The following is a 13,342-nucleotide window of genomic DNA, read 5'->3' on the forward strand; positions in this document are numbered from 1 at the left end:
ACCAAGCCTGAGCCACCTCAACATAGTTCTGAACCCCAGATGCAAGTAAAGCCCATCTCAACAGCCAAGAGTTCTGCGATGGTGCTATTTGCTGAGATGCGAGGACCTGAAAACGTGTAATTCCACTGAATAGAAGTTGGTCCTTTTCTGTCGCCGACCGTCCCGTTGCAGTGCAGGAGTCCTCCAGACGTCCTCGCTCTTGTCCCCATGACTGAGGCCCAGGAACACAGGATCTGCAGAGCTACACAGGAATCGAAGCCAGCTGGAACAGTTTTTCTTCTAACCAAAGTTACTGTAAAGTCTAAGAGAACTTACCTCTTGTTGTGTAACCTCACTTGTTCTCAGTTGAGACTTGTCTTGGTTGCTTCTGTAGAGTTGCTAACAGCTTCTTTACCTCACAAGCCTAATCAGTTTGTGGTCCTGCTTTGATTTCTTCTTTTCTACAAAGACTAACAGTGTGCAAGACTTTTACCTACCTGCAAGTATTGCTTCATCTCACCTAGACTTTTGCCCAATTGATATTGCCCTGGCCTGGCTCCCTGAATTACTCTTACCCCCCACCCCCCCTCCTGACTGTTTGGCCTTCCTTCCAGGAAGGGGTTAACTTACTTTGCATTGGGGTTACCAAATGTACTTCCCTGCTTCAGAATATTTGTGAGATCTCTTGTTTTGTTCTAATAACCTTTTTCTTTGACATACTCCGAAGTATTGCCATAAATGCAACAGTGATATATTAATGTCCAGTGTTTTAGCTAATGAAATCGTCTGTCTGTCTGTCTGTCTGTCTGTCTGTCATCCCAAATGGGAACTTGCTGATTTAGAGAAACTAAGGGTGTGTATTTTGGAGTGTATTTGTGTTTTCCTATTATATTGCCCTTTCTGAAGAAGGCTTACTCAAACTGACTGTTAAATAAATTAATAATTGTTTAATCAAAAAACCTTGTGTGTAAGAGTTAATTTGAATACTTGTCACTGTGAATCTCTGTTTAACTCCCCTACTGCTGACATTGAGCCCTCTTGAGATAAACCTGGCTGCTCAACACGCTACCTACTAAAGACTTGTACCAAAGGTTGGATTCCTATTGACAGGAGGTCAGGGTTGTTGTAGTGCACGGCATACAATTCTGCCTAACACCTCCCCCCTCTCTCTCCCCCTACTAACTACTGCTCTGACGTTCTTCTCTATTGTGTGACTTTCACATTGGTTTATCATGTTGATTGTTGCTTTTGCCCCTCCCACTGCAAGCTCTCATCACCAATACTCTTAAAATATCTTGTAGCCATCTTACCGTCAGGATGAAAACTGTCCCTTTTACTGTCTCTGCACTGTCGTAAGGTTCAGTCATGGCTTGTTAGCTTCTACAGCGTCAATATTTACTATAGTGTGCGTGCAGTAGGCAACAATGGGCCTATTGATTTCTCAAGTGCTCATGGATTTTCCTACTTATGAACAGGTCTGTTACTGCTCTCTGGTGCTGGCTACCTTCTGTGTTTTGCATTCTTCGCTGTGTAGGCTGCACTTTCTGCCTCAGGGAACCCCTCCGGTACACGTGGGACTGTAGTGTTGGTTTATAGTCACTCTCCCGCTTCGTTACTCTAATATTCCCTCAAAAAATCGTACGACTCTACTCGCCTGTGTCTCGCGTGAAATGAGGACTGTTCAGTCTGATGATTGCCATCGTTTGCTCCTGGCAATGTACAGCAAGTGGGATTACTCTATATTCAGTCTTGGCACCAAGGTCAGGTCACTTAAGTCAGGACATGCCCTGGGGCTTGAAAGAAGACCCTGCATCTTCCACCCTCAACTCCAACTAGGTAGATCACGACTGACATTATTGCTGTGGTAGGACAGCTTTCTGGAGCTGCAGTGTCCACTCTTGGCCTGGTATGGACTCCATCATAAAGCTGTAAAGTATCCTACCTGCTTGCAGGTAAGTTACATCATATTAATCTGCTTTTTTAAAAAAAAATATGCATTGTACTATTCATAGCAGATCCTTGCAACTCATGTCCCATTTTCTCACCTCCTGAGAATTTCTCAATTTATCCCCACTAGCACCACATCAAATATCAGCACCTTCTAAAGAAGAAATATGTGTGTCCCCACCCTTCCTGTGGACGCCTTTTTCGACTACAGAAGCAGCTGCTGAGACATGCAAAGCACCATACAGGTACTTCATTTACAGAGTTAAGTACTAGTTGTAAAGTGAGTGTTTAGAATTGTACTTTTTTTTTAACTGGTGGTATTTGCCATGAGACACTATTCGTAGCTGCTTGTTTTGAATTATTAGTGGTTTCTGGAATGCCATTCTCTTCTGAAGGCGGAAATGTTCAAATGCTTTTCTAAAAATGCTTTTCAATTGGATTTCACTTAAGGCAAATGGCATACATGAAGAAATACAAGAATTCGATAGAGATTGTCGATTACGTGGGCACTTAAAAGCAGATTTAGTGTTTTGCTAAATTGTGATAATTTTTTTTCACAAATGTTTGCATTTAGCATTTATATTTCTTGAGCCCTAGTATATGGTTTTACTGTGTATTTGTATTATCGGTCATAAACATTACATTATTTCTGCTTGTGCAATTGATTTTAGAGCACATTTAAATGATAGCATTTTCTTTGACATACGTCAATGGCTAATTTTTAAATGTTTGTTTTTATTTTTTTTTTTACTTAAAATTAAAAGGGGTAAAAAATAAGCATGATATATTTTTACCTTCTTTCACATACCTATGTGAAAAGAACTCCTTTAGTGTGCTGTCAACACTATGGAGATCACTGTAACTGTAAGAAAATCAAAATTCGTAAAGCCCTTTAAGGCTGTTCATTGTCCATAAGTACTTGGTTGATTTGTATTTTTTTACCCTCGGGTGAGAGATTCACAAATCACACTGGGCTAAGGAGCGTGCATGTTGTGCTAATTCTTTAACCCCTCCTTCCACCTAAGTCAACATATTTAGGCATTGGTGTCATTTGTTGATAGAACTGAGCACTGTTCTCAGTTTTCTCACTTTTTTACAACTGTGTTTTTCCCCATAGACTTGAACACGCCTGCCCTGTTTGACTAGCACCCAAAATGCAGTGGTAAGATGGTAAAACGGGACCAAGCGCAGACTGTGCCTGAATGATCATTGTTTTGAGGAGTATTAGGTTTGCAAGGAAATGCCCTAGAGTAAAGTGATGAAACAAGAAGTGAAGAGGCTTCAGACAAGGATGGGCATGATTGAAGGCTGTAGATCAGACTTCCCCCAACTCGTGAGTCAGGCTAAAAAACTGATGTAAAGCAGGAAAAGACCTACAAAAGTGTTACAAAATTTGATGGATTGGGACTTTTTCACTGGAAAACGGGCAGAAGCTACCTTAAAAATCAACAGTTAGAAACAACATATTTCACTTTTTAAAAAAAAGGTGTCCCCTTTTAAAAGTTGAGTAAATGGCTTCTATGATAAATGTAAGGAATTCATTAGGTAGGACAGGTGGGTAGATTTATACTGCTTTCTGCTTTTCAAGTCTGGGCACAACAAACAGAAGACAAAATAGCACTGGATTTGTGAAAGTCACAATCTGGTTGAGTGGGTCGACGGGGGGGGGGGGGGGAGAATTCAATGAAGAAGTTGATCGAAAATAGAAATAGTATGTTTAATAATACTTTTAAGGCTCTCCAACTGAAAGACCCATTTTAAACAGTGTGAAATGTGTAAATCTTTCACACTCTGGCTGCTATTTTACAGTCCCTGGGGGCCTTTTTCTTGACTACAAATGGTTAAAAAAGAGATTAACTGAAACACCTTTAAAGTTCTTGGGAAGATTTAATGTACTCTTCACCTTTCAAACAGTTGGCAGCCACCCAATCAGGAGTGGTTGTTGCATCCAATCTTTTAAAGGCCTGGTCTAGTAAAACATTTTATTGTCCCTACAGGTCGGCCATGTTTTTTTAAGCCTAAGTGGCTCGATTTTAGAAAACTTTCCTATGGACCTTACCCGAGTTTTTGTCCATTAAACGCACGCGAAAACAAGCACCAGGGAGCCGCCATTTTCTGATAATCCTATCATTTCCCCCATCGCCCTGGCTGACCTGCTTCTGCGGCACTAAATCAATTCCCCCGCCCCTGAGCCTGACATTATCAAAACATTCATATTCCCCGCCTCTCTCCGTGACGTTACTGTGCTGCGTAGGCAAACGCGCCCAGTCGTCTTCTACGCGACTCCACACAGAACCCGGAAACCAACACAGACCATCTCACAACACAGTGCGCCACAGTTTGGAATATGAAACTGTACTTTAAAATCAAACAGCAACACGGTACATTTGGTAAAGTACATTTATTTTACATTATATGTTTAGAGAATATTCAGCAATTGCCATATGAACTCCGAAAGCCATTTATTTTCTTTTATCTGTATCCGCCATGGTACACAGGGTGTTGCTTTTCGTTAAAAGAAGCACTTTGGAAGCACGGTGAACCGCAAGGCTGTTCCATCAACTAGGCACTAGTCCATCGTAAAGGTTGATATGTTGCTTCTAGCCACTAGTACAGCGTAAGGGCATGTGGGCCCTTGGCGATCGTCCCATAAAATTGTCAGTGTGCTCCAGTTGTTCACACGAAGCTGCAGGTATCTACTGTAAAAGCCATCTGCTGGTGTCTCAAACCGATGGCAGTAGCAGAAGGGGAGCAAATACCTGTTATGAAAACAAAAAAATTATAATTAGTCTCGCCAGCCGATCTTCATTAACATTACTTATTTTATTTATTACAGCCGATCAGAAACTATTTGCTTTCAAGGATAGTTCAATGGAGTATGTTCGGCTCTAAAATCAATGTTAATGTTAATGTTAAAGGTCATATGTACCGCGCACTATCACCACCGGAGTGGTCCTCTGGCGGCTCTGAAAGAGGGAGGGAGGGAGGGGTGGGTTAGTGGGTGGAGGCTGGAAAAGTGCAAGATTGCAGTGATGTGCTGTTGGCAGCCTCAGCCCGGTGGTTCCGTCGGCTGGGCCTGGGGTGTATGCGGCCGGTAGTCGTCGTGTGCTGATGTGCGAGTCTATGTGTGTTTTTGTTTTGTTGTTGCAGTGTAGTGAAGTTCGTGCGGTTTGCTGTGCTGGAGGTTTGTGGTTGTGTTTGGTTTGGAGTTTGAGAGGTGTATGCAGAGAAGGAAGTTGTTAGTGGTATTGGTTAGTTGGCATCTCTATCCTGGATTGAGCCGGTTGGGCTCGTGTAATCTTACACAACGGGATGCTTGTACACCCTGTGCCTCAGGAAAGCAACGAAAAGTAACGAAATAAATCGAGGTCAACACACAATGATAAACGACAGTTAGTCTACATGCGTGAGGAATGATATGATATATGATATGGCATTTGTAACGCGCCTATACTCAAGTGTTTCTAGGCGCGACGAGGCAGGTGGGGAACAAGGGCAGACAGACAACGATCCTACTAGGCCAGGTGTCTTTCTGATAGCGCATGGGGAAGGGGGGAGGGAGGGGAAAGTGATGTACATGGTTAGTTGAATACAAATTAAATAATAGGGCCAGCTGGTGGCAAGTGCAAGGTAAATGCTGGGAGAAGGGGCTGAAGGATACAGAGACAGTCCCGTAGTGCAGGTAGGCAGTGCAGGGAAAAGTGGCTGGGCCAAGGACCGAGATCGGTGAAACCAGTGGACCTGCATGCCCATGTGCCCACTACGAACACGTTTTCCTTGCTTTTCCTAGCTCTTCATTCATTCATTTATTCATGCATCCATTCATTAAATCTTCATTCCTGTATAAAAGCGTGTAAAGATTTACTTACATTATATTTGAAATTTCCATTGTGTCTCTTCGTAATGCAGTCTGTAAAACGGACAGTGTTCTTGACAACGATTTTTCGTATACTGAACTAAAATGAAACTCTATCTAGTTTCTGAATTTTCTGCCTTATCGTCTCTTACGTTATTGCGCACCCCCTTCAAATGTAGTTCTTTCGGCATGGTCCCTGTCTCAAGGTCAAAAAACAACAGACCCTTATACTTCCAGTGCGACTTGTAGGCCTCATCTGGGCGCGAGCTGAAAATCAAAGCCGCTGTCCTTCGCATTCTTTATTTGCAACATCACGTAGTATAGGCATCTATGAGAACTTGAAGTTTAGAATCCGTCTATGTAGTGCGCCTCAATGTGCAAATGCGAACTGGCTTCTCTCCCAAATGCCACGGCCCGCTTGGCTGGCGCGTTCTAAGTGCCCCAATCTTGTCCCCGTTGTCTGCGAGCTTTGCAGCCCAAATTGAGACATTTAATTTTTGGCGGAAGGTCAGGGAAAGTATAAAGTACCACAGGAGTTGAGTTAAAAGTGAGATTTATTGTTTTTGTTTGTTTTATTATTTGCAATACGCAAGCCTCCCCTCCATTAACAGTGCGCAGCATTTACATTTACATGAGATGAGACATGAGAAAAATATATACATACACATATATGAGGTGAATAGAGAGAATTCAAAGATGACACCCAGCTTGTTCGCCACCCATGATGGTGAAGGTAGGGGTTAGGGTTACAGGTACACTGTACAATAACATTTATTTACAAAAAGACTATCGTATTGCAATTATTTAAACCGGGATTTGTACTTCACAATCAGCTGTGCTTCGGGTGAGCATGGCACAGTCGCAATGCTCCATGGCAATGGATCACTGCTCTGCACAGAAACGTCCAAAATTCCATATCTGTGCTTCTCTAGCACAGCAACAATAAGGCCTTTCACAAAGTCGAACTGCATTTCATCATAGACTGGTTTGATCACCCATTGCTTACTTCGTTTTGAAAACACCTTAGTGTAGCGAGGCATCCTAACTTTACCCCTAGTCCTAGATTGTTCACTTCCGACATTGCTGTTATGGGACAAGACCGCTAGTAGAGTGCGATGTTTCATGCCCCGAAAGCTAAAATGCAAGCGCTTTGGCCTGTACTTTAGGCACATATTGTGGAACACCTCCAAATCTCCTGTGTGACAGAATTCTGTCAGTCCTCTCAAATCTCTTGATAGTTTTGTCGAAAACAATCTTCTCAATGGCTTTGTGTGTCGGTGAAGATGGAATCAACCACTTCTTCTTCCGTGCCTCCCCTGGGGACAAAGGACCATGTTCACATTGGTGGAAATGTTGATTTGCTGTCCAGCGGTGAACGTTGGTATAGTGGTGCATCCGTGACCGCCATTTTTCAAGTAGTATTTCCACTGACCCTTCACAAGTTTTTGAGCTCCACCAAATATGGTTGGTGATAGAATGGGACCACTGCAAAATACTTTCAAAACCTTTTTTTTTTCCCTGCAGCCGAGATTTTCTTATTGATTGATTTAGCAAGATGCCATGCGTCAAATTGATGTTTAATATGTGGGAACTGCTCTCTCATTGTCTTGGCAATTGAAACGTGTCTATCCGTGGCTATGAGGTCGATGTGCATTCCCCTTGATTGTAGATATTCCACTGATTTTATAAATCCTAGTTTCTCCATGGCCACTGACGATGTACATTGTGTTACCTGCACGACCACCACAATTTTCTTACTATCCATGTCCTGAAAGTGGTAGGTGCAGTACTTGGCAGAAAATCCAGGGCTGTCGCACTGTCCATCGCCGGCTAGCCTGAATCGTTTGCCTTCGAATGTACTTGCTAGAGACAATTGTTCAATTTTCCAAGCATCACTAATGGCCGAAAACAGATAATCACGTTGGTATATGTAGTACAGCGCTTTAGAAAGGAAGTCCCACAAACTGAAAGAAAGCCTCTAACTTTCTAAAACTGGAGCCACTAAAAAGTGATGCAGCTGCACACAGTAGATTGCCTGCTGGCAGTTTCCCCAGCATCGGTTGTGCAGACCATGAGAACCTATGATTTAATCTACAGGCGGCATTTATTTTGACGTTACTGCCTTTTATTTGACGAGTCACATTAATCAATGGCTTCCCACATACTTTCCCTCTAATGGAATGCACACATTTCAGCATACTTATAATTTCCATCAAACAACTGTCCAATACAATGTATTTGCTCTCTTTCATTAGACTGTCATCCTGCGTCAACGTTGTTTCGGCCTGTGACGTTGTGGAGATTTCAACACATTGGAAAGTAATATCGCTGATATCAAGTCCTGATGCGTCTATGGATGCTGCGGCTGGTTCATTCTGTCATTTCGACATCTATTACTTCAACATTGATGGGAGAACACAACAATGTCAACAGGTTTTTTTGGCGGCAAATTTTTTGGCGGGTGTAGATTGTGTGAATTGATCTGCAACTACTTCAGAGCTATCTTCAATACATTCAATAACATCTTGTGGTGGTGCGGTCGCACTGTAGCTAGGGTCCAATGCAACTTTGCTGTAGTCTCCAAACACAGTTAATTCATGTTCTGGCCATTGGACATGAGCATCTCGAGCCTGAACACGCCTCGCCTCAATTAATAGTTCCTCCATAGTGTACACGGTCTGGCAAGCCACATCTCTCATTCGCTTCACTGTCTGTGTATGTATAGTTCTGACACCCACGGGTAACTGGAGGAGAGATTGGAAAAGGGATGTTCAGTTTAAACACAAGATAAAGTGTAGGACAATTGACTGGAAAAAAATATAAAATAGTCCCCAGCTCAAACATTTTTTTAAAGTTATGAACTGTTTGTAACTAACCTTTTTGTTTTTTTTTTCTTTGCAACTTTTTTGACTCGACCTTCAACATCTGCACGCTGTAGCTCCGATTCGTTTACGCATGTCCTCCCTTCCTCTTGCGCTGCAACGACTATATTTTCTGTATCCGCATAGACAGCACGGAATGAGGCTCCATCATCTCCCTGAAACATAGTACTTTCATTACTATGTATCAAAATATTGTTAGCATAAAACACACGTGAGGACAAACACACGGGTACATCTCAATAGCCAAACACGATTTAAACATTGTGTGCAACAATCAAACGACAAGTATTCGACCAGTGATGATCTATTTCGATGGAGATGTCAGTATCCATACCTCTGGCTCTGCATGGACTGCCATGAATGGTTGTATTGGAGAGGAGGCATCCGCATCTCCCTGAAACACAGTACTTGCATTAGTATGCTTTTCAATATTGGAAACACAACACACACTTGGGGTCGACGGCACAGGTACATATAAAGAGATGACGACAAATTATGCATTGTCCAAACGAATCAAGGAAAATCTAAATATGATCACATTTCATCGACTTATTTCTCCGATTTATTTACATCTGCATCATCTAAATGAGATTTTGTGATTGTGGTGGAAGCTCCGTCGTCTCCCTGAAACACAGTACTTGGATTAGTATGGTTTTCAATATTGGAAACATAACACACACTTGGGGTCGAAAGCACAGGTACATATAAAGAGATAACCGCAAATGATGCATTGTCCAAAAGAATCAAGGAAAATCTAAATATGATCACATTTCATCTACTTATTTCTCCGATTTATTTACATCTGCATCATCTAAATTGGATGTTGTGATTGTAGTGGAAGCTTCGTCGTCTCCCTGAAACACAGCACTTGCGTTAATAGGGAAGAAAGTATAGCAAATGGAATCACGTTATATGATCACGCATGATGGAGCTGTCATTATCCATACCTCGTGCTGCTGAAGAATATCTATGGATGTTGCAAATGTAGTGCCCACTTCCGAAAGCTGTTGCGCTGATTCGTATACACATGGTCCCGCTTCCACTTCCCTGGAATTACTTGAATGTCAGGCTCTGCTTCAAGTGCAGGGGTTGACGCTCCAACTGCCTGAAACATAGTACTTGCATTAGTGAGGATTACTCTAGTGAAAACATAACACACACTGGGGTCGACAGCACAGGTACATATCAACGGCTAACCACGAATGAAACATTGTGTAGAACAATCAAACGACAAGAATTCCAGCTCTGATGATGACGCTCGATGGAGCTGTCAGTATCCATACCTCCTGCTGGTGAAGAACATCTAAAAATGTTGTAGATGTGGCGGACGCTTCAGCATCTCCCTGAAAGACAGTACTTGCATTAGTATGGATAACACTAATTATAACTGAAAACAAACACCAGTGGACGATAACTAAGGTGTATATCAATTGGAAAGCACTAACCAAACATTTGGTAAAATAATTACACGATAAAATAAAACTATTACTTGACATGCATAAAACAAGTCTGTAGCGGATTAGCCTAGTAAGATTACCTGATACGCGCTAGAAATGGTTGATAACTGCGACCACGTCAAGGATGTAGAATATTCTTGCTTCAGATTCAAGGGATAGTCAAGAAGTTGTAAAGGTAAATTAATGATTGATAATGAAATGCCAATATTAAAAATAGCCATGTAAGGCGATATAATACTTGAAAAATGCTCAATACAGCACAGTTCCCTGTTCCCATATATATACATTGCGTTTGTGGGTTATGAAATTGAAAAAGAATATATTGATGAATGTCATTATTCAAAAAACTATACACATCAATATCGAAATTATTACAAGGGATAGAACACCTACAATATCAATTAATCCGTTCGGATACCTACACACTACCGCAAGGCCTAAAGCTAAATCCGGACACTTGACTCACCGGTGGCAGAATGTGGACAAATAGAGTGGGAATAGCGTTTTCGAGCAATTTCCGTGTCGTTCGCCGTTTATTCTTCTTTGTTACCCAAGATGTTGTGTACATGTCCAAGGAAAAGTGCCGGCTGCAGATGCGGTATTGATCACCCCTCTTGTCCTGTAAGACGTGTTGGACTCTACTTTCCAGCCCATCCAGTGGATATCCGCAATGTCTGACCCATTCTCTTATTCAATTAACAGTTTTCGGGAATACATGCATTTTAGTGCCTTCAGATTTCGCATGGGTCTTCGAAGGGCAACCGCTAATCGAACAGGCAGGCATTGTTGATAAATCTGAAAAGTAAATATCGACATTATTATACAATCTTCAAGAATAAAGATTTGATAAAAAAGTAAATGAATCATACAATGATTAATGCAAGGTTTGTTTTGGTCGCAGGAACTATACCAGTTCATTATGTGCGGCTTAGTATTTGCATAAGTTGCAGAAATGTATAAATGATGTGACTAAAATCTGAACATGTGACTCATCCCTTGGATGTTCTGTATTGCACGAGAAGGAAACATGCTTACATTATAGACTGGACCCCCGAAGGATGCAATTCGATGACAATAGACACAGATGAAAATGAATAGATCTATTGATAGCATAGCAATGGAAACTCAAGTCAATAGCAATGAGACCAATGAACATAGCACTATTGTGTACTCAACTCGCAAATAGCTAGAAATGTAAAAATCTGCGAAATATGACTAGGATACATGGCCTTACCTTGAGCAACAAACAGTTGGATTCAGCAAGCAGAGCAGTATGTTGCAGGAGAATAGGTGGGTGGCCACAGGTAGCACACTGATGGGTTTGCTCTAAGCGGTCACAGAAGTTCACGGATAGCACGATGACGAGCAGATTAGCGTAGATCTCAGTGGTTGCCAGGTAACACGTTGAGGAGTTGACTTGCAAAGCACAAAGATGTTCTCATGAGACATATGAAGTGGTTTATAAAGTATTAGAAACAGGGGTGTGTTTGTGAATGAATGACGTATGTATGTCGTGGTCTTAGGGGGGCGGCCTGCTTCAAGGGGAGGCCTGGCTGGAGACACGGGGGTCTCAGGAGGCCATGTGACCGATGGCCCCTTGGCATGGGATACCTTTTGAAGTGTACATGTACTTTGGCACCTTGGCCTTTCGCGCCCCTGACAGCCCCCCATGGCAGCGCTCATCCACTGGCGCGAACCGCCTTTGGTAGAGGGGGTGGGATGGATGGGCCTGGGGCGTGCAGATAAGGCACAGGAAGACTGCTGAATGGAGACACTTATGTGGATTGCAGGTGGGCGGCCTGCTTCAAGGGGAGGCCTGGCTGGAGACACAGGGTCTGAGGAGGCCATGTGACCGATGGCCCCTTGGCGTGGGATACCTTTTGAAGTGTACATGTACTTTGGCACCTTGGCCTTTCGCGCCCCCGACAATCCCCCATGCCAGCGCTCATCCACTGGTGCGAACCGCCTTTATATAAATATATAGTATATCGCCTTTATATCAATGATAGTATATCGTTGCTTATCAATAACAAATGCCACATACCGGAGATTCTTGTGAGCACAGACCCACACTTCAACCGGTGTATTATAGTGGTCAAGACCCTAAGGCCTGTATAATCCAATGGTAATTGTTAGTATAGATATGTGTGACTTTTATAGAGACATAACCTACTGAAAGACTTTGAACAAGTGTTATTTAGTGCATGCATTATCGAGAATGTTATGTTAGCTTAGATAGTGACCACCCTGCTTCACAGCGACCAGACCTTCACCCATTCGGAGCACAGATGTCTGACGTTTATCCTTGAATGGAGACACACTTGATTCATTTAAAAAATCGAAACAACCGTTGTTAAAATATATGTGATGTTTTATTTTGTATCTTATTTTCATGACACAAAAATACAAGACTTTAAAGATTATACAGGTCAGGTTGCAGCATAGCGAGAGAAAATCCCCTGTACTGACCGCTGTCACTCGGGAACATTTCTCTAATGGCACGAACGGCACAGGCGGGTATCACTCTTCGAACGCGGTGTCCAAACCTCCCGTGGAGCCACCATGTAAAGGAACGATAGGCCACCAGCCTGTACCACCTTTGAAAAGGAATGAAACAAACTGTTTTTAAATGACCAAGATAAATTTAATAAACGTTTGTTGTCAATGACAATTCTTGTAACTAATGGCATTCTGCACGGACAAATGCTATCTAGACAATGCACACTATTGAACGACTTACATGCGTTACAATGATATGTAGATGTAATTTTGGATATAGTAGAAGAACATGAAATAGGAGTGGCATGATGAGCAGAGTATACTTACTCGTTACTCGGATTACGAGGACGAACAGTTGCGCGAAGTTCGTGCATAAGCACCATCATTATTCTCAACACGGCCCGTGTGAGGCAGGCTGCCCTGAAGTCTGGCAGCTCGGTGATGCATTGCGGTCGTGGCTCGCCTTCCGAAATGGTGGCCAGGCATCCCGAATTTTCTCGGCAGCAGCAGTTCTCGTCCTCAGTTGGCATTAGCTCGCACCGATTGCATGTGCACCAGGTGGAGACGCCGTCCATGCGACTAGGCCCAGGCTCTTCATCTGTTGATTCGTCCTGCCAACTGCCGTCCAAATCCCCATTGTTTTTGCGTGCTTCCCTTTCCAGTAGTTCCTCCTCGGTATACTCGGGCTCGTACATGTAGGGCATTATTGTAGTCATTGTGTG

General features: G+C 42.6%; 1 protein-coding gene across 4 annotated transcripts in view; it reads left to right on the forward strand.

Moving 5' to 3' along the window:
- The window catches only part of ZFP91 (ZFP91 zinc finger protein, atypical E3 ubiquitin ligase), a 654,237-nt gene that overhangs the window by 537,802 nt on the left and 103,093 nt on the right, over window positions 1-13,342 (forward strand). For all 4 annotated transcript variants that reach the window (XM_069628854.1, XM_069628855.1, XM_069628856.1 and 1 more), the window contains one exon: window positions 2,057-2,171. In XM_069628854.1, the coding sequence (XP_069484955.1) occupies window positions 2,057-2,171 (115 nt within the window). The remainder of the gene's footprint in view (window positions 1-2,056; window positions 2,172-13,342) is intronic.

The sequence above is a fragment of the Ambystoma mexicanum genome, chromosome 12 (genome assembly GCF_040938575.1).
Source record: "Ambystoma mexicanum isolate Mex_15411 chromosome 12, UKY_AmexF1_1, whole genome shotgun sequence".
NCBI lineage: Eukaryota > Metazoa > Chordata > Amphibia > Caudata > Ambystomatidae > Ambystoma > Ambystoma mexicanum.